The sequence below is a fragment of the Triturus cristatus genome, chromosome 1_1, assembly GCF_964204655.1.
Source record: "Triturus cristatus chromosome 1_1, aTriCri1.1, whole genome shotgun sequence".
Classification (NCBI taxonomy): domain Eukaryota; kingdom Metazoa; phylum Chordata; class Amphibia; order Caudata; family Salamandridae; genus Triturus; species Triturus cristatus.
The window spans coordinates 56,812,615-56,835,258 of NC_140579.1; the positions used below are offsets into that span (position 1 = coordinate 56,812,615).

Sequence of the window (22,644 nt, forward strand, 5' to 3'; positions counted from 1 at the left end):
CTTTCCTGGCTGTTAAACATACAATTGTTTTCTATAGGAAAAATTGTATTTTCACCATTGTGGTTATTAAATTATATGAAATGATTCTATTGTTTTTCTTAAGAGTTCTCTCTACCATATTTTTATTTTTGAAGTTTTGCTAAGTTGTTTTGGCAGTTGTTCTACAAACAAGTATGTTGGCACAGCACTCTCAAAACAATACTACTGTGAGTTCTAGTTGCCCTTCTTTTTTATCATACTTATTTCTCTTTTTATTCCAGTTTTTGCCTATGTTCAGGATAGCGGTATGTTAAATTCCCGTACCTTGTGTTGTTGCTTATCCTCTTCAGTTTTGTTTGAAGTACATTTAGCATTCACACAATATTTTTGCAATGTTATCATTTTCTCACAATTATTTTTTTTGTATAAAAAAGTTAAGATTCATCTTAGTTCGAAATTATATCTATCCATTTAAAATTTAATTTACACAAATATACAAATATTTAATAGCCTATTACATGTTTTCAAATATTTTCTTTGGCTTTCTTTGATATAGTGAGATACGTTACTGTCACCGGATTTCTTTACTTGGCACAACCTCATCCATTTTTCTTCCATTAGCTGTGACAACTGTTTACTCAGCTGTCTAATTGACAGTTTAGATTGTTCAACACGTCAATTAAAAATAAAATCTCACATTGTGGTTTTTATTAGTAATTTATTCTGGTCATTTGTTTAATTAAAAAGGCAAATGTATTATTTCGTTGATTTTTATTCTGATCCTTTTTCATAAAGGTTTTTCTTTTCACAATGTAATGTTAGTTACCCTTTCCGGTGATTTGTATTACAATTAAACTCTTATGTATAATTCATGTTAGATTACATTTGTGGAAAGATGTCACCTAGAATCTCTGAAACTATACCAGGGTGCTTTGTGGTACATATATACCACAACACACCCCGTTATACTGCCATGGAGAGCTACACTACTTTTACTCTAAATTGCCGAAACCGGGCCCTCAATCCAGCCCATTGCAGAGATTTAGGATTTCACTCTAAGCATTTACACAAATTCTACAATGAACAGAAGCAGAAATAATGCCTACTTTCTCTTAGGACACAAACACCCAATTCTAAATGCAAAAAACTATTCATCCTTTAACAGGTTGAAAATGACTTCAGTTCATTAGAACAGATAATAAACTACAGAAATAATAGAAAAAAGTAATAATAATAAGTGCAGTGTGTGAAGAGTCTTTGTTTTATGATAGTCCTTCACCTCTCCTTCCAATACAGAAACAGTCTGGCAGCCAGTCGAAGGGGTTTGTAAGCGTCTACAGTCGCATCTTTGCTGAGCAGGACATATACCAATGGGTTCACAATGTTCCCCAGGGTCGTCAAACCGAGGGCGATCTGGATGTACAGTAATATAGATGCCTCGAGCCTGCAGAGCTCTCCTTGGTTGTTCATATAGATGATTTCCATTAGGTGCTTGTAGAAGCTGGTGACCTGGTAGGGCCCCATGATCAAGAAAAATGTCACAACAGTTAAGATTGTCAAAACAAAGATCCTTTTTTTCTCCTCCGGCGGAAGGGACTTCACCTTTCTCAGCTTCAAAAGGATGCTACTGTAAAAAAACACCATTAGGAGTGATGGGACAACAAAAGAAAGCCATACTGTGGATAATTTAAAGATTGAATAGTTCTTTCCAGTGGGATAGCCCTCATAGCACAATGTGGAGTTCTTGTGGACAGGGTCATTCCTCAAGATAATGAACGCAAGGGCGCACACCAGAGCTACTAACACCCAGGCACAAACACTGATTTGAGCAGCTCTCAGCAGAGTGTTCCAGCTGCGGTACCTCATCACGTGGACTACACCAATGTACCTTTCCAAGGCTATGAGGCAAAGAAAGCCTTGCTTGGTATAGAGGTTGGTGACAAAGCCCAGGCCCACAGAAGCACAGGCTGCTGAGCCCAGATCCCAGACGCGACTATGTTGGAAGTAGTGAATCCAGAAGGGCAGTGTGAGGAGTTGCAGGAGTTCCGCCAGGGCCATGTTGGTCATGTATACAAAGAGCACTATTTTCCTTCGGATCCCTGAGATGAGGACCCACAACGCAAGGCAGTTGAGTGGAAGTCCGATTGCCAAAACCAAAGAGTACAGGCTGCTTAGAAAAACATCAGCAATGGCAAAATCCAAGTCACAGGAGGTCACGTTTAAAGTATTCATGCTTTAAATGTCAGCACAGATGCGATGTAGCTGGTAGTTCTGTATGGACCGATTGAAGTTCTGCAAGGCTACTTTTTAAAGTGGATGCTTTTAAGTGCAGTCTGCCAACGCAATACCGCTGGGGGTTCTTATTTCACAATCTCATGCAAGCTTTCCCTTGATGGGGTTTAATTATGAGAATTTTTCCCCAATGAAAGAATCTGCATAAAAGAAGAGAGGAAATAGGAGGAAAATTAACTGGCTTTGAAACACTTTGTTCCGATGCATTCACCATCAACCCATGTGACCATCCAAAACAAATAATGTACAGAAGTTCTCATCACCTAGAGTAAACATTTCTCATTCCCATAAGAAACATGGCCTGTAAATGAAATCAGCTTTCCACTAAGTCTCACTGAATTTGATAAAGACTATAATGATGCTTTGGCTACGAAACGTCTGGAAATGTATATTAAAGCCTTAATTTTCTGTATCCAAACTTTGGTCACTCATCACTCTGCTTCTTAAACAAACCATATGCTGACCAGTGATCCTATCGCCTATTCACTCCAATAAGTACCAGTAATAGGCTGCTGGCAGGAACGATACTAACTCCAGTAAAAGCCAAAATTGATCTTTCCGATCAGCCTCATTTGATTCCGGGATTCGCAACACAGTAAATGTACAATGCACAAGATCGGTGTAGGGAATTATTTTCTCACTAGTGAAATTCCTAAGTAGTGCCACACTTGCAGGATTCAGGACTTTTGGAGTGATTTACAAACCTCTTACACTGTAGATGAGGGCTAGATAGGGTTGTCACCAATTCACTCATTTTTGCTGTGTCCATACTGCCCCTTAGCTTGCTCAGTGTGCAACAAGCATATATATACACAGGTATTAAATCCATCGGCATGAATCAATATTATAATCATATACGGATACTCTGTAATGGAGTCTTGAAAACACTGATAATATACTCCCCAATGTGGATAAACATGAAAAGTTAAGAATTACAAGTTGTCTCTTCCCAGATGCAACAGACTAGCAGAAATACCCTACAAAATGGGGTATGGTTCACTCATAGGTCTAGTGACATTACTATCAGAAGAATTCCGGAGGCACCCTTGAAGTGCTGAAAGTCATGGTACCCACCTGGGTTGCATTACATGTAGCCTTGATGGTTAGACTCCTGAATCAAAGTGATTCCTATTCCCTCAACCCGTTGCCAACATCCTTGGTTAATTATTTAGGGACCTGCGCTCTGCTCCCCTTTCCCTCACTTTCATTGAAATCCGCTGATCCTTCTTCATGATCTGAGTGACCTTGCGTTTCGGGATCCTGAGACCTGTCACTGATGGCTCAATGCGCTAAATAGTGAATTCACTATCAAGAGCGCCTCTGCCTTTGGTTTTAGGGTGGACAATTCCTTAAGGGTTTACTATGTTCTATAGGGTGATACAACTCATGAGGATCATAGGTATAGCATAGCTTAGTTGCTACTAGAACAAATACTGTGAAAAATGATCCAGAAGTCTGTAATGCTTCCCCACATAACCTTGATTTACTCCTTGCAACCCACATCATCGTGACCTTACATCGGAATCTGCATTTGTCATTCTTAGGGTAGGTATACAGTCCTGAGGAAACCTGTTAATAATAGATTATTCTTTATATTTCTATGTGTTGTTTTTGGAACACACTAATGCAACCAGTGGAAGCTGCAGAGTAGAGGATAGCCAAGGAAGAAGGAAAGAAAGAACCATATACCAGGTTGACAAGTCATTCAAGTACAAGTTGTTGGTGGAAAACGTAGGTTTCAGGTATTTGTTATACTAAGTGATGTCTGACAATGCTAAGGGGCCGATTACGAGGGGGGCGAGGCTACCCACAGAGAATGGCAACCGCACACTGACGGTGCTACTGTGCGGGATCCGCTTAATCCTGTAATTACTATGAAACCTGGGGGCAATTTCTACCATTTGCATCCCCTTTTGGCACCGAGACGCTGTGGACAACACTTGGTTCGAGTGTCAACCCCGGAAATCCAAATATGACTGGTGGAGCCGTGAGCGAGTTTCCCAATGAGCTGCGTAGCCCGGTGGGACGACTGGGCGCGGCCTTCCTTGGCCAACCTGACTGCCACCCTGAACCGCTGCCTTTCATCAACTTGGTCTGTCAGTCCACGAGGAATGCGCAGAGATCTACCCATGCCCAACACTACCACCCATGCCATGGGAGAGCCTTGAAACGGAAAACGGAGGCCATCGGCTGGGCCCGTATTCAGCTTGGGCCTGGGCTTAACAACTATCGTGGAAGCGGAGGGCTCCCTGACACGGCACTGGGTATTGGAGCGTCGGCGCTGCTTGGAGTTTGGACAGAGGCAACCTCTGATCTGGCTAGCGCCCCCGGATTGCTTTGATTGCTGCCAGGACTGCCCTTCTCCCCGATTACACAGTGAGGACACGGAAGAGGCCTAACTAAGCCATCACTGGCACTGAACGGAGGCCGGTGGGAAAACCTCAACTGGGCCTTCGCATAAATTGGGCCGGTCTCCAGCAAATATCATGGATATAAAGGTGAGCGGGGGGCCCTCTGGCGCGATCCTGTGACGCAGTGCGCTGATACTGCCTGTGGCTCAAGGGGGGGGTGCCCCCTTGTCTTACGGAGGCCTTCGGGTCATTCTTACTGGCCCTGCGTTTGCTTCTCTCCCTGCCTACATACCGGAACACTGGGGAAGCCTATCTGCGCCACACTCATTGAGGGGTGAGCCTTGTCTCTTACCCTTCGGCTGTGTCATTTCTTGGGGTTGAGGTTGGTTGGTGCACCCCTCCCACCATTGCCATTGCTGTATCCGGTGCCTGCAGATCCCCCTTCCAGTTTACTGAACACACACACCAATAGAGGAGCTTACCTTGTGAACTGAGTGATACCGAGCCACACTGAACTGCTCCTGGGGCCTTTGCTCATGCTGCAATCGCAGTCAGGAAAACGGCAAAATATATACCTTGGCTGGGCATCTAATATAAGATTTCTTTACTCTTTTTAGGACTCCTAAAAATACAGTGTATACTCCACACTCATGTTGTACAACATGGGGCCATTTCCATCTATGCAATAGTAACTGTGATATTTGTCCTGATACATTGCATTCGCTTTGATTTAAAACTTGCGGTTGAGCGAACACTTGAACACCGCAGATACGACCCCCTTTCCCCAATATCGTGTAGACTGAGGTTATCTGTCGTGGACCTCTTACTCAGTGAGCCGCTGTCCTCTATCACCAGGCCCCGAAACAGTGGACCAGTAACTACGCAGATTTCTAAAGTGAACAATTTCACACAATCACAAATGTAAGTTGGTTTCTATCGATGGCGTAAATAACAAGTCAGTCACTCTACCCTGTGGCTATACCATACGTGGCTCTCCCTCTCACTTCAGCTTCACCACACGTACTGGAATGGGGCACACAAAAGGAAACATTCTGATATGCCATGAAAGGAAGTGCGAACCCAGGGAGTCTCCGACTCAGCCTCTCAATCATCCTCCATAAGCGGTGTCCCACCGACAAATTTACCAACTGTTCCTGATAAACTGGATCAAATTCTGCATGAAATAAGAGACTCACGTCAATCCATTGAACACCAAATTGGCACTCTCAACACTGGCTTCACCCTCTTGCCTGCAGATCAGAATAAACTGTCTGATATGGTTAAAGACCATGCACAAATACTACTAGAAATAGTACCACAACATAAAGACCATGCGTATCAAATATTGCAAATGCAAAAACAACTGGCCACCCTTCTCGATAGAGCCGATGATGCAGAAGGTACAGCCAGACGTAATAATGTTCGCATCATTGTAATGCCAGAGGGTTCGGAGGGCACCAACGTAACCCAATTTGTGGAAAAATGGCTGAAGAGCACATAGCCCCAGAAGGCCACTCTGCCTTTTTCTGTGTGGAAAGAGCACACCGGATCCCGACGGGCAGACCGACAGCAGGAATGCTGCCCAGACCACTAATAGCCCGTATCCTGAACCTTACAGACCGTGGTTTTCTGCTGCAAAAGGCTAGAGAAAATGCTCCAATACAATACGAGGACACTCTAATCTCTCTCTACCCAGACTATACTGTACAAGTGCAACGCCAAAGGGCATCCTACCAGCCACTTAAGCAGAAACTCAAGGCTCTCAATTTGAAATATGCCCTATTGTTTGCAGCATGACTAAAAATTATATACAATCAAAATCCCACTTTTTTTAATGCCCTGAGACAGCAAATGACTGGCTGAAGTCCACTTTTCCCTCCCAGACTCTGGACAATATTGATCTGCAACTACGACATGTCCCAACAGGGACAAATGAACCTGGACCCCGACGCGACAGATCAACACGAAAACTCCCCACCAAGAAACCATCACCGGAACGGGCCCTACTAGAACAGGAATTAGCATTGGCGGCCGCCGCCTCAATGCGCAACCCTACCAAGATAACATCTCTGGAACAATCAGATGATAATCTGGTGCCTTCTGACTCAGAGTAATGATGTTCCTTTCCCCTCCATTACCCCGCAGATTGTAAAAGACTTGGGGGCATATTCAAGGAGTTATTGCAGAGTTATCGGCATTTTATCCCAGCCAAAGTCGCGATAAATTTATCACCCCATTCACAAGCTGGTGCTAACAGCCCATATCACCAGTTTACCTGCGATAGCATCCGCAAAAGACATCGCCACAGATGACCCCGGCAACTATCGCTAATGAGATGCAGAGTATGCGTTCCCGAGCAAAAAGCTGCGACACCACCACAACTCAACATTCTCAACAACCAGCCGCATCGGCGATAAGACCACAAAACAGGCAATAAGGCATGTTAGCTGCAGGAAACTAACACCTACTCTGACCTGGTGCAAAGTCGGACGACAACCTGCACCAGAAAAGGGAGCCCAGCACAGAGCCACACCTGAAGACCAACAGATGCTATGGAGCCAACGATAATGCAGCTTGGACACCCTAGAGTGCCACAACAGCCACCGTCACCACCCCCAGGACCGCCACCCCCCCCAAACTCCACCCCCCCCCCCCAGACCACCACAGAGGCAGCGGAGACAGACAGCGGACCTTCAGGAAACGCACCAGCCTCACTGACCTAACACCAGACAATGTCATCGCCCACTACTGGCTCAAAAGGACAACCATCCTCCGCATCATGACCATCATTGCCCACAGGCTAACAGTACCAACACAGTGGACAACCAACATCCCACCGCAGACATAGCTGCTGGCTGTTCTACACCTATTGGCCTCTGGTACCTCCCAACCAACAACCGCCAGAGTCGGAGGAGTCTCACAGTCAGCCCTATCCAAGTTCCTCACACCTGTCCTGGATGCCATCATCAGCTTGGTACCCCAGTACCTATACGTCCCCCACACTGTGCAGGAACAGCTGGAGACCAAGCAAGGCTTCTACGCCACAGCTGTATTCCCGCACGTGTTGGGGCAATCGATTGCACACATGTCCTACTTGTGCCCCCTGCCGACACTGCACACAATTACCGCAACAGAAAGCACCCGCATTCCATCAAAAGTGCAGGCAATAGTGGACCACCGGGGAATCTTCACCAATGTCGTCGCCAACTACCCAGGCAGTGTGCATGATTCATACATCTTTCAACAGTCCATTATCAACCGGTGCTTCTAGGATGAAACCTACGGAAATGCCCTGCTCGTTGGTAAGTACCAACTGAACACACCACACCCCCAACTCCACAATCATGCAACTTACAACTCTGGCACTGCACACGTCACAGACTCACATACAACATGCCAAGCAACATGCCCATCTACCAGACACGACAGCACAACTTACTGTGGCAAACTGGGCTAGCCATGTACATGAACCAACAGCATGGCACCTCAGCCACACAATAGTGGAATGGGGGGAGAGGTGGGAACCAGGCATGTGCAAAGGAGGCAAGTGACCCATGAATGAGAATGTACACAAGTGTGGCGGAGATGTGATGGACAGACTGCAGTATGCATACCACAGACATATCCATGTCTACATGCACTGCTGGTGTTTGGAGTGTAGTGGACAGTGGACACAACCATGTCACCCCAGCCAGTGGGGAAGATTGCGGAAATGTAGCTTGTGACGCCCCCCCCCCTGAAAGCGAGTGTGGAGTTAGATGGCCCGACGCCTGCCAGGCCAGCGTAGGAGTGTGAATAAAAAGCACGTAGCTCTGGGAGTGGTTCTCTTCCGGAATGCCCAATGTGTCTGCCAGGGTGGCGCCTCCCACCCTGCCATGAGGCCGACGCCGTGAGCGGTGTTGCCTGCGATCCTGTGCACCTGCTGCACCCCGGGCAGCTGGTCCCCTAACCTGTCTTGCCCGCCCCTGCGCACGCAGGCCTCACTGCTCACCTGCCGACACTGGCGTGTGTCAAAGAGGGCCCACCACGTGCTGGCGCCAGCTCTGAGCCCGAGGCCCGCTACCTTGGCAGCCTCCTCAGACCATCACGGCCTCTGAGACACAGGCCCGCAGTACTCCTTTCTCGTTGACGTACTCCACCGGCCTACACTGCGGTCAAGCAGGTCACACATTTGGAACGGAGTCTTGATTATGCAATGGCAGAGCACACACTATGGCTGAGTTTATATCACTATACTCCCTTCGATGTGGTGCCACCAAGTCTGTGCATAGCATTCCAACCATACGTGTCTGTGGTCCCTCGCTGACTACCACCTTTGGCCCCCACTGCGGGCCAGTAGGTCACACATTTGGAACGGAGTCTTGATTTCTCAATGGCAGAGTCCATATCATTGTACGCCAGGAGAGGAGTAAGACGAAGACGGGGTTCAGTCCAGAGCAAAAAAGGATCATCGTTACGAAGGTGTCCGAACACTACCAGAAACTGCTCTGGTGTCACTGATTCGGTTTCACGCGAGCCAACGACACGTGGCTGTGGGCCCCTGTTGACCGCTGCCTCGGGCCTACACTGCGGTTGAGTAGCTCACACATTTGGAACTCAGTCTTGATTTATTTATGGCAGATTTTATATCATTGTACAGGCCTCATGGCAGACTGTATCCCCTTTCAGCTCCGGTGCCACTAAGTCTGTTCCCCGACATCCATGGACACTTTCTGGTTGAACTTTGGAGGTAACTGGTCTATGGACTGGGGGTTGTCTTCATCATCATGTTGGTGATACTGACTTTGTGGCAAAAACGAGGCTGTAGTATGCCACTCCTCCATTTGCCACTTCCGGCAGGCTTTTGCACTCTGCATCATACCCCGGAGGATACCTTCCACTGTCCCCCTCAACCCTCCTCTACATTTACCTTTGACATCAACGAGGACCCCGCTCAGCTCGCGTGGCCCTACCTCAGTGCACCGCAAGTCACCGTGGCGGTGTGCCTGTGCCGGCCGCAGTGCATCCAGGGCCATAAACTCTGTACAGCTCAAGTCATGGACCCTGTCTGATAGAATATTGGATGGCCTCTGGGTCGATGGACTGGGGTCATCAAGGCCATGTGTCTGTGACCCTGTGCTGTCCGCTGCCTCCGGACTCAACTGCGCTCCACCTGGGCTCCCACATCAAATCTAGTCCTGACCTGCTCGGACGTTGCATCGCACCAGGATGCACATGCCACCACCGCCAGGACCAACTCCAAACAGGTGGCAGAGTCAGAAGTGTCTTACTGCCAAACTATCAGAGTCACTCACACTGGTCATGGGTGCCATCATCAGCTTGATAGCCTGCTCAGCTCTTCAGGTGCCACTAACTCGGTGCACCACAACTCATGGACCATTCTGGTTGACTATTGTGTGAACACTGTACTTTCTCCGGCTACCACCATGATGCTTCACAGTTGTTTCTGTTATGCTGGTGTTTTCTGTTTCCGCTTTAATTGTGATCACTGGTCAAGTTGTTGCCAGCACCAACGACTCCATGAGGGCTGACTTACACTCACCCCACACACATCCAGCACAGGCGTCACTGTACATGTGACCCTTGCAATAAAGGTGTCGAGCGCACGTGCCCGTAGCCAGTTCAACAAACTATCTGAGTGTGTCCGTGTGCTCATGATGTATGCATTAGGGCCCCGGGTCCTACAACATTACATTGTGCCGTGTACAGCGGATGCAGCCATGTCACCGCAGGCAGCGGGTGAGACCTTGCACATGTAGCTTTGTTGTCCCCCACTCAATACGCAAGAGGAGTGAACTGGGCCGGCGTGTGCCAGTCCAGCGTGGGGGTGTGGATGATTATCTCGTGGCTCTGGGTGTGGTTCAGTACTGGAAATGCGCAAAGGCATGTGTCTGTCGCAGTGTGGGTCTCCATTGGGGAGTGTAAGTTGTCCCTGATGGGACTCAGACACCCACGTATGTGGTCTAGTTCTGCTTCCATGAGGTCGAGCCCCACTCGCACCTGTTTGGCTACCCCCTTCTGGCAGTCTGACACATGCCCTTGGAATGCGATGTATGCTTCGGTGGGCTGCTGGGAGCCAGCTGTGGTGGTAGGTGTGTCCAGCTGTGTGGTCTGTGCAGGGGGTGCCGTATCCTCGATGCAGGTGGGCTGCCCTGCTCCTGGAGGTCGATTGCCTGAGATGTCCACGAACTGTTGTAGGGCGTCGGTGTCGAAAATGTGGCGGTCCTCTTCAGCATCACTGTAGAGTTGTCTGGTCTGCTCTGCTGGAGGTGTTTGTCCCTCTGCAATGTGAAGGGGAGATGCTGGTTGACTGTGTTCCATGTATGTTGACGCATTGTACAGGTTTACATACAGACTGCACAACAATGTACATTGTGACTGTTTGGAGCTGACTATTTCATGCTGGACAGTGGACATTTGAACTACATCAGGGATGTGAGGTTGTACACGTACACTCATCTCACAGTTTCCTGCTATGCCAGATGTGATGGACCAGTTTCTACGCACAAGCGGAACCAATTGTGTCCTCTGTTCTGCAGTGTAAGTGTTGCACTGTGTACCACATTGTCGTCACTGTGAATGGGCTGTTATTGCTATGTGTGTGTGATGCATTGTGGGAGAGTTGCCCCTGCAGCTGGGATTTTGCTGCCCCTTATCCCTTGGAGCCGGTGTGCCTTTGACTTTTGTGCTTTTAAGGTGCTGTGATGTTGGTGACTTGGGTCACTTGTGTTCTTGGACGGTTTGGTTCTCTTGTGCATTGTTTACAGAAATATTGTTGACGTCAGTGGTTGTTTGTGCACGTGGATGTGTCAGAGAGTGACCTGACCTTTACGGATGTAGTCTACACTCAGCCACCTCAGTCTTGTGGCGTGCACAATGTCATGGTGATTGTACTCCAGCCATGCTGATCGTCATGTAGTGTTACTTGCATTGTCAGTGTGGGTCACAAATGCGCATCTTTGCTGTGTTTCACGCAGGTGCATGTGTGTGTTGTGGAATTGGTGATGTGTGGGGTGGGACACTTTTGGGCACATGGTGGACGGGAGCCTACTTGATATTTGTATGTGTGCTGCAGTGTGCCACGGGGATCAGGGACATGATCCAGGGTCATTGTGGGTGTGCTACACATTGCTGTGCATGGGTGCCATTGAGCCCGTCTCCCCTGGTCGGTACTCACCCTATTGATGTTGTCTCAGGTCATGTCGAGCTGTGTCCGGACTCCCTACTCCTTGCACCGTCTCCACACTGATGACTGTGCCCGCCATTTGCTCCGGGTCCTCCTGTGGCGCAGGACTCCCACCTTCAGTCGCCGTTGCTGCCTTCCTGTTGGCAGCAGATTTCTGCTTGGTTTGGATTTTCACATCATGCCAGCACATCTTGACCTCCTCAACACTCCGACTGCATAAACGATGGAATGCCATTTTTCCGTCTGTGTTGCCAATAACACGGTGGAGGTGACGGACAGTTGTCGTTAGTGTTTTGTCACTTCCGTGACGACGATCCGGCTGTCATGCAGACTGTACCCAGTCTTCCTTTTCCTCTTCTCCTTGGCCTGCCCTGACCCCGAGGTTCCTTGCTGGTGGTCTGTGGGGCTCGTGGGATTTGCGTTGACCTGGGCACTCGGTCCGGGTGCATACATGGTGCTACACAGTTTATTTTTTTGGCCTTTTGTTCTGCTTTTATAGTGCATTTTCCAGCATTACGCGTGGGAATTGCAGGCCTGTCGCTGGTTATCAATGATTTTTGTATCACGGTTGGCCTCATCGCAACTTTGTTTGCGTTTCGCATTTTTGCGGCATTGCAGTCATTTGGCGCGTTATCGTGGGACTATCTCATGGTGCCACGGGGTGAGAATACTCCGTTAACATGGCGTTGTTTTCCCGCGATAGACTGCAATGTGCAAAGCTGCGTTAAGCAAATTTTGCGGTGATTATCACATGGTCTTGAGAATATGCCCCATATTTGGTTAACAACAATGGAACGTCATACAACGACTGTTATAATTAAGGACCTGACCCAACATGCCAGAGGTAAGTAAGATACTATAAATGTATTACTATTTAGTTTTTTTCTCCCCAGATTTCTGCTAAATTTTTTATCATGTTATAGGGTCCCGCCATGAGTACAGCTCGGTTTGGAACTGCAAAATCATGTACGGCATAGGACCCACACCCCCTGCAGTTATTGCATTGCAGTTTCTTGAAGATTCATGGGTTCCTGGCTCACCCTATCTCATACATTGTAATATATTCCTTGTGCCTCCCCAGGGTATTTTCTTATAACTGTCTGATATTGAATGGCTGTGTTGGGTAAATACAAACTGCTAACGTGGAATGTACGGGGAATAGGATCAGTCTACAAACGTCATAGAATTTACACCCAACTAAATAGACGAATAATGCAAATAGCCCTTATTCAAGAAACACATCTAACCAATTCAGAAGTGACCAAAATGCGTAAAAAATGGAAAGCCCAAATATTTAATACATCCTATTCTGCCTTTGCAAGAGGGTCACTCATTTGGATCAGACATCGGGTACCATTTGTTCTTGTGGAACAGTGTATAGACACGGCAAGGCGTTATGCATTGCTACAGGGCAGACTAGATGGCATTCCGATAGCTCTTGGTAGTGTATATGCACCAAATTATGAACAAAATGCCTGCCTCACTACCCTAACCACAGTCTTAGCCAATTGGGGCGTATATCAATGGGTCCTTGGTGGGGATTAGAACTATTTTAGATGTCCACTTAGATCGCTCTCACCCCCACCCCCAGTTCGGGGAGTTGTGTCTACTAAAAAACGCAGAGTTTCTACAGGCTTGGGCTGCGGGCTGAACACTACAATATGCGTGGCACCTGCAACATCCTACTAGTCGAGAATATTCATTCTATCTCCCCACCCCGCATCAATTGCACACTAGACTAGACACAATATTTTGCTCCATGTCTTTGGTATCCCGGATTTCCGAATCCACATGTCTTGGAAAACACTCTCCGATCACAATCCGCTTGAACTAACTCTTGAATGGGGGAGGGTGCCCGCCCAAATCCTGACATGGAGGTTATGGCCTCAAACCCTAGAAGACACGGTTTTCCGGGATAAAATAGGCACTGCCATTACTAATTATTTTACAGAAAACAATAATTCTGCATCATCCCACTTGGTGGAGTGGGATGCTTTTAAACAGTGATCAGGGGCACGGCAATAGGGGCAACTGTAGGAGCCCGGCAGGAAACACACAAAAACCTTACCATAGTAGAGGACACCCTTAATAATTTAGAGAACAACGCTATTACTGACCCGAGTAAACAAGTACAGCTACAAGAAGCCAGAATCAAACACGCTGAACTTCTTGAGCAACTTCGCCTTATAGATTATAGTTCATACACTCAATACAGTCATAAGGAAGCAGATAAATCAGGTACCCTTTTAGCACGTCTCAAACGCAATGCCCCCCCCCCCCAGTCCCAATCCCGGAAATAATTCTCCCAGATGGTACTGTTGTGCTTACTCAAGCAGAGATCACTCTTGCATTCTGCACCTATTACAAACCACTATACAGAGCCCCAGCTATTACATCACATGAATACATAGCAGCCTTTTTGGACGCTCTCACGTACCCGAAACGGACAACTGACGCTCAATCAGAATTAGAAGCCCCTATAACTAAAATTGACGTAAAAGAAGCCATTAAAGACCTTCCAAATAATAAGACTCCGGGTCTGGATAGGCACCCAACTGAATTGTATTCAACATATGCTGATAAACTGGCCCCATGCCTAGAGAACCCATATAAGAGAGCTTATGAGAGGCGCACTCTTCCATTGACCACTATGCAAGCACTAGTTACTTCTCTCCCAAAACCAAATAGAGACCCCTGTGATATGTCGGGTTACCGGCCCCTTTCTTTATTACCCACCGAGTATAAAATACTCTGTAAAATATTAGCCAAGCGGCTCCTTCCCGATCTCCCAAAACTAATCCACATTGATCAATGTGGATTTGTGCCTGGCCGCAGTACCTCCCTAAATATTAGACATTTCCATTATATAATGGAAACTGCATGGGACTTCTCCTGTAAAACCGGGTGCATCTCCCTTGACCTGCAACAAGCATTCAATACACGTAATTGGACATATATGCTGGCAGCAATGGAAAAATGTGGCATCCCAAGAGGTTATTTACAATGGGTTGAATTACTATATACCGCCTCCACGGCACAGACCTTTCTGGCTCTCATATATCCCACCCATATTCAGTAGCAAGGGGAACTAGGCAAGGATGCCCCTTGTCACCACTGTTATTTGTCCTGACTCTAGAACCCCTGCTCATTAAGCTCTGCAAAGAGGCCACAGATATGGGGATTATAATAAGAAATTCCATACATATAGTGTCTGCCTATGCCGACAACCTTATACTTTTCTTAAAAGATCTTACTACAGATTTAGAACCTTTCCTGTCTATATTCCAACAATTTGAACTGGGGTCAGGGTTAGCAGTCAACACAAATAAATCAGATGCTTTCTATATGAGACAAAGAAAACCTAGACCCCATTAAATTTGGCAATTTTACTTTATCGACAGCTCCACAAACTTTTAAGTATTTGGGCATACAAATATTTAGATCTTCCCAAGACCTAATAGATGGAAATCTGTTGAAAACGATAGGATCCTTGCGGATGCGGATCTCTTTTTGGACCTCGTTACCTTTGTCCGTGATGGGCAGAGTGACCGTTTCCAAAATGGGAATGCTCCCTCGACATTTATATTTTTTGACTAATCTACCGATAATAACCCCAGTCAAAATCTTTTGTGTCTGGATACCCTCCTATCGGAACTTATTTGGGGTACGGGTCGTAGGAGGTGGAGTCTGGATAAACTGCAGTTGTGCCCTGAAGGAGGTGTAGGCACTCCGGACTTTCAGGCATATTGTATGTCTAGTCAACTACAATGGCTATCATACTGGCTAGCCGGGCGACATATACACAAAATTGGTTTAACACCACAGCTTCTTAATCAGGGTACTCTTCATGCGTTATTGCTGCCAAACGCTAAGATACCGCCCACAGTTTCCCCCCTGCTGAAAACAGCCCTATCATACTGAAGACAGTCACTCCAATACACTAAAAGAGTCTCCCCATGCTCTCCCAAAATCCCCCTGCTTGGGATACCTACCGCCACTGGAGTCATTTCGAAACGTGCTGCGTCCCAATGGACACAAGAAGGAGTGATGACGATTGGAACACTGTTTATAGAAGGTACAATAGCAGACCACGATAATTTTGTCGTAAATAAAGTATTACGCACTCAGAATTTCTATATGTATCAATATGATCATGCATAAAGCAAGAGGCTGAGTCTGTGGTATCAGGTTCAAAAGGGCTTTATTCAAATAACTCTAGTTAAAGGGAGAATAGTTCCATCACCACAAGGGATCAGGACGGATCTGGGATTTCTCAATAATTTTCCTGAAATATTCTCAAACTTTATTCACAGAGTACAGTATATATACATTCAATATTATACGTAAGCAGAAGCTTCAGGCAGAGCAAGAGAGAATGAGATAAGAGCATGTGGGTGTGTAAGTAGGCGTGAAGGTGGGCGTCCATGTGGGCGTCCACTTGATGATCATAGGTGAATGTCATAGGTGGGTGGATACCTGGAGGGGGTTGCGTGATCAGCTGGAACTTTACTGGAACTTTGCCTTACTTTTGCTCAACTTGAGCATGACGTGTAACTGACGTGGGGAAAGGCTGCTGTGCAATCGGGGAGTCTGGAAGTGAGGCCTTCAGTGTCAGGACGACCAGCACATCTTGTATTATCTGATATCTAAAGTCTGGGGCAGGGACTGATTTGTGACATAGGTTGCCCATCACCAAGAGCCAATGTGGCATCTATTTCTTCATTCACTGCGTAGGCCATACATGGGGGCTATGGGCTTTTCACTGACGTGAGCTTTGCAATCACACGAAAAGAGACAGAAAGGCTAGGCTCTCTCCTTTGCAGACGGGTCGTGTTTATTCCTCCTTCACCAGGCAGGAATGTGGTTCAGTAGGAGTAAGCAGATAACCGTGCTCAATACTGTCTCGGCACCTCGGACAGGGCCCCTTTGGCTGAGGCCCAAGTGTGCAAGGCCAAGGATACGCAGCTGCAGCTCTCAGAGCGTCTGAGGCCTGAAACCTCTTTTCGGTTCTGGCTGAGCCACAAACATGGGCTTTCATGAAATGACACGAGTACAGGAAAACATGATGCAAAACGTGTAGGCCTCAGTGCAGATTTGTCGTTTCTCTCATAGGAGACTGGATGATGGCAGGCCACGTTATAGCATAAGCATCATGATAGACAGGCCATGGAGGGGAAATGCATGGGTTACATGCATGTGTACATGAAGCTTTGGGGGGGGGGGGGCACATAGGGGACACATAGGTCTCACAATTTTTATTTCCTCATTCCCTCCTTGTCCCCTAGTGGACCCTTCATGTCACATCTATTCTCATGAGACAGTCAATCTGTTCTTGCAGCATTATTTTTCCATTTTCAATGCTCTGTAAATGGGGATGTGGAACACATGCAATAGCACACAGACCGCAAACGGCCGGGCCACACTGCAGACATAGACAACAACTGAATATCATCAGTAGTATTAACCCACAGACGGTCAATACTTTCCATCCCCATGCCGATATTATTCCCCAGAGCCAACCGGACCAAGTCCACGTGCCTGGGTCTTGGTGTATGCTTTGGGCAATCTTGTGGAGCCTTGTTATTGCTTTGTATACAGACGGTGCGTTATTAGGAATAAAAGAAATGATATGTAGCACGTCCCACCCCAGTCTAAGGGCAGCTGTACATAGGCTGTCTGGCCACAAATAAAGTAGGTGTGTCGTGATGCTCTGAAATAGGACTTTCCTTTGTCTTTAAACTCTATTATAGTATTACACTCGCTGTGCCCCAAATGTACTGAGCCTTCTTTTCTGACACACAAGTTCCCTTTTACTGGCAGGACTGTAATTGAGGATGGACCTAAATTGTGTATGGGCTTGACATTCAACACTATAAAGTCGAGGGTCGCATTTCCTTGCAGATACTCTTCATTTTCTAGATCTGTACCTTTCCTTTGGGGAAGACCTTCTTCATCTGGGAAACATGCTTCATTCATGACTTTATTCAAGTTACCCCATACCCAGTCGCCTCTACACTCCTTTTCTTGACATTCTTTGGCATCACCGTTGATGGATGTCATTAAGGCAAACCATGCTCCGCAAGAACCATTATGGGAGAACGGAAAAGGGAAAAGAGGCAACACTCCCTTCACCTTCTGATACGGGGGAAGTCGGCCACAGACCCAGCAGTCTGTAGCATTGCTAGTCTGCTGTGAATGGTGCAGCATCTGAATAAAGGTATTGTTGCGTAAGGCAAGTCGATAGGATAGCTCATAGGAGGGCAGATCACTAAATGTGTGCTTTATGGTATCATTAGTGGAGGAGTGTAAGAGTGAGGCAATAGGAGGAAAAACAGCATGTAGTATTAAGCTGATACATATTATCGTGATGCACAGAAGAAATAGAAAAATCAAAGTCACTATACATCTACCACGCAATATTTTACAGTATTTGCTTTTCATCTTGCTCTTTTTATCATTATCATTGTCCAAGATCTTATGCAAGCCAGAATACATGTTCAACCGCTTCACCACCTAGTGGACCTTTAATTGATCAAACGGGTTCTGACTTTTTAGATCTAAGTTTAACTTTGTACTCCTGCTGGGGAGTCTTCTCTAGTAAAGGGGGCTCAAAGTCTGAAAAGTTTGTGTCCTTTTTAAAAGAATCGTTATTCCCGAAGTAGCGTTTACAATGATGAAGATGAACCCATCCTTTCCGTCCTTCGACTTTAACGGCTGTCCTCGTTGTTAATAACACTAGCTTCGGCGCCTTCCACCTCGGCTCAAGAGGGCTTGATCTATCAAAGTTCCTTATTAGGACATAATCCCCAGGAGCAACGGAGTGTTCCTTGACCTGGGTGTTGTCAGGGAAGGCGGCAGCAACCTGCGAACGACAAGAGAGTAGTGCAGACATCAAGGAAGCCAGGTAATCTGTCAGCATGTTACTATCAACATCAGTAATCTTTTTAGGCATTGGAGTGCCCCACATATTCGGTGGTCTACCAAAGACCACTTCATAGGGAGATAAGCCTGTTCTAGAATGGGCTACCATTCGCATGTAAAAGAGGGCAACCGGCAGGGCTACCATCCAATCTACACCTTTGTCTGCGCAAATCTTTGCTAGTTTTATCTTTAAGGTCTGATTGTGTCTTTCTACAAGGCCTGCTGCCTCAGGATGTCGTACACAATGGAACTTCCAGGTATACCCTAACAGAAGGGACACCTGTTTCATGAGTTCAGAGGAGAAAGGCTGACCGTTGTCGGAATATACGACACGCGGTAATCCATAACGTGGGAAAAACTCTCGCACCAATTGTCTGGCGGTAGTTACAGCAGTATAATCAGGAACTGGATAAGCTTCTGTCCACCTTGTCAGTGAACATACTACTACCAGGACATATTTGTAACCTCTACATCTGTCCATTTGCATATAATCCATCTGGAGGACTTCAAAAGGGTGGTCAGGTGGATGGAATCCACCTTGTTCCATCGGAATGCCTTTACCTGCATTGAATTGGCAACAGATCATACATGTTCTGACCTTTTGTTTCGCTGCTGCACGCAGGTGCTTGTTGAACCATATATTCTGTAAGCTGTCTAGCATTGCTTTCTCTCCTAAGTGTGCAGGACTATGTGCGGTATTTATGATCACTTGTACCATTGAATCAGGAAGAAACCATGTTGTTTTGCCCTTAGTCATCCAACCCTGATCAGTCAGTACCCCTCCTTGTTCCGACCATTTCTTTAATTCATCTAGAGTAGCATGTGTCTGTATGTCTTGTACATCCCTGGAAGGATCCCTGACTGTCATGGCTTTGGACATTGATGGTATCTGTGAGTTCGTCATGTCTAGTGGGGTCTGAGCTGTCTGTTTAGCAGTTCGGTCTGCCAGATCATTGCCTTGAGAAATGGTATCTGTGGCTTTAGTATGTGCTTTGCATTTCAGGATAGCTATGGCTGTTGGTAAATGTATCGCTTCCAGAAGGGCTTGAATAAGGGGGCCATGCTGTATCTTGGCCCCATGAGAGGTCAAGAAACCTCTTTCTCTCCACAGTACTCCGAAATCATGAACTACCCCGAATGCGTATTGTGAATCGGTGTACATGTTTACTCTCAAGTGCTTAGCTCTTATGCACGCTTGTGTCAGGGCGATGAGCTCTGCTGCTTGTGCTGACAGTATGTCTATTCTTTTAGTCTCTATGATTTCAGTAGCAGTGGTCACTGCATATGCTGCCACTAATTCTCCCGCCCCCGTCCTCATGCATGAGCCGTCAACATAGAGTGTTAGGTCAGGGTCTGGGAGTGCAACATCTGTCAAGTCTTGTCTTGGTTTAGTCACGGTATGTATTACTTCAACACAGTCATGTGGTGGAACGTTTTCTGTACTAGAGGGCAAAAGAGTAGCAGGATTCAGTATGTTGCATCGTCTGATCTCTATGTGTGGTTGAAATAACGTCAGCTCATGACCGGTCAGTCTCGCTACAGTCAGGTGTTGTGTTTGTGTCCGGTTCAAGAGAACCTCCACTGCGTGCGGTACTTGTACTGTCAGGGGGTGGCCCAGCACTATCGAGTCACTTTGTCTTATGGCTAAGGCTGTTGCTGCAACAGATTTTAGGCACGCAGGCAAAGCCTGTGCTACTGGGGCCAATGTACTAGAAAAATAAGCACAGGGCTTGTGTTTTCCTGCATGATCTTGTGTTAGGACAGATAGTGCTGTTCCATCTCGCTCTGTCACAAAAAGCATAAAAGATTTGTTGTAATCAGGGATTGCTAAAACTGGTGCTTGACATAGAGCTCTTTTTAATTCTTCAAATGCCACAGTGTGTTCTTGTGTCCAAGGGAGGACATTTGTAGAAGATGCCTCCTGTGTCGTCAACTGTATTAGGGGCTTGGCTATGTAAGCATACTGGGGGATCCACTGCCTGCAATATGAAGTGAGGCCAATGAATGCACGTAAAAAAAACTGCTCACAACTAATTCCCCTGAAAGATCACAATAAAACATGAGAAAAGGGAAGAGCAACATACCTATTTCCTCGGCTTAATTTCTAAGGGGGCTAATTTAATTTCCAAGGGGCTTAATTTCTAAGGGGCTAGCGGGAAGCGAACCTCCTCAGGGGCCAGCAGGAAGCCAATATTCTCCTCCTTCCCCCCTTTTTGACAGGAGGAAATCTGAAACAGATTTCACTGCTGTCAAACACTATCAAACCCTGTGTGTAGCTACTGGGCGTAAGCAAAATTATAGGAGATGCACAGCGCATTTGAAATGGCGAGAAATCCTTCTAACAAATGTACAAACCTCATTGTGTCAGCTCATAGGCTGGCCAAATGACATCTCATATGCAAATGTCCCTATTATGTGAACCTACACCAACCTGAAGTCAATATTAATGCTAGGAGGCCCTAATAGGAATGCTAAGCTTCCTAAATATTTGGAAAACCAAGTTTAAGAACATTTATTAATGTTGATAATTTCATAATTAATAATTTATCTGCTAAAGAAACCAGTCATTTTGCAATAATTGCCACCCATACAATAAGCTGCATCCCTCGCCTTTCATATTCAAACGTCTCCCATCAGAAGCCCAAACCCAATAGCCTAATTTAAAAACATGTCAACTTTTGGCGCCACCATTTACAAGAATGAGCTTACTAAAGCAAACTTGAAAAAGGAAATCCTGTCAGATATTTTCTCATTACCCTAAATACCGAGCCTCATTTGTGGAAGCCCATTTACAACATTCTACAAGGCAGAGTTGTCACTCTGGGGTGGCAGTCCTTATTTAAAACAGGCATTTCAAGTGTTAAGATGCCAGTGTACAGATCATAATTGTTCCTTAATGTCCAATCTGGAAACATATGACCGAGGCTGCCTGTCTATAAGAGAAGGGCAGTCATGTGATACATATTTTAGTCTTGCATAACCTTTTTTTCTTTTATTCATCTCCAATACCAATTGGACATACACTGATAACGTGTTGTCTGCTATTTTAACAGCATGATAATGGTAATATCGTGTCTGTGAAATTTAGTAATAACTAATAACATATATAAATGAGCAGTGATGCGCAATTACCGTACCTACAGCTCAGAGGAGAACATTCTGGCCTGCTTGATTTGTCAGGCTTATTATCAATAACTGATTTTCCTTTCCTGCCATACTCACCCCCCATCTGACAGAAGCTCATCCTAATGATGAGCAGCTGTCAGCTGGACTGACTGCGTTATTTCTGACACATAGGACCAGAAAAAATATTCAAAAATGAAAAACACACGAACATTTCTTTTTGGAAAGGTGTTATGACATAAAAATACATTTATTTCAACACAATGTTCCCTTATTTCCTATTTGAAGGCGCATATCTCATGTGTCTTCTCATACTTGTAACCTTTGGATCATTTTGCCAATCCAACTGGTGGCAGCTTTGGGCCACAATTTAAAATCGTCTGAATTTGAAAATCGTTTTTATATAGGCATTTAGCCCTTAAAATTTCAAGCAAGAGCATCATTTTACCTTTTGTCTAGAAGCAATGTAACATTTGCTAAAAAAAATAGAACAACAGTCTTCCATAGACATTTCCTCGGGGCACTGGTCTTGCACAGAATCGAAAAAAGGAAGGTTTCTCGACTTTCATTTCTCAGCTGCCCTGTCTTATCAGAGAAGCTAAACATAGCCCCTCAGCGCGGCTTGAGCCTGGGCTGCCAGCCATCTGTTTTTTTATCTACTCCTGGCCCTCAAGGCTCTCCGGCTGCAGGCATTACACAGATGCTATGTCAGAGAAGCTTTCTAAGCAGTGCCTGTGTACTGCTCCTTTTCCGGCCCCCACCTTACTGGTTTCAAGGTCAGAATTCTGCTCT

At 46.1% G+C, this 22,644-nt stretch overlaps 1 protein-coding gene across 4 annotated transcripts in view; it reads right to left on the reverse strand.

Annotated features, from left to right (window-relative positions):
• Positions 1 to 681: 681 nt before the first annotated feature.
• The window catches only part of LOC146869376 (G protein-coupled receptor 4-like), a 98,554-nt gene continuing 76,591 nt past the window's right edge, over positions 682 to 22,644 (reverse strand). For 3 of the 4 annotated variants that reach the window (XM_085653811.1, XM_085653793.1, XM_085653800.1), the window contains exon 2: positions 682 to 2,411. In XM_085653811.1, the coding sequence (XP_085509937.1) occupies positions 1,255 to 2,211 (957 nt within the window). In that variant the 5' untranslated portion in view covers positions 2,212 to 2,411 and the 3' untranslated portion in view covers positions 682 to 1,254. Of the gene's footprint in view, positions 2,412 to 5,104; positions 5,195 to 22,644 lie in introns of those variants that run through there. The other variant, XM_085653819.1, reaches the window with a different exon arrangement.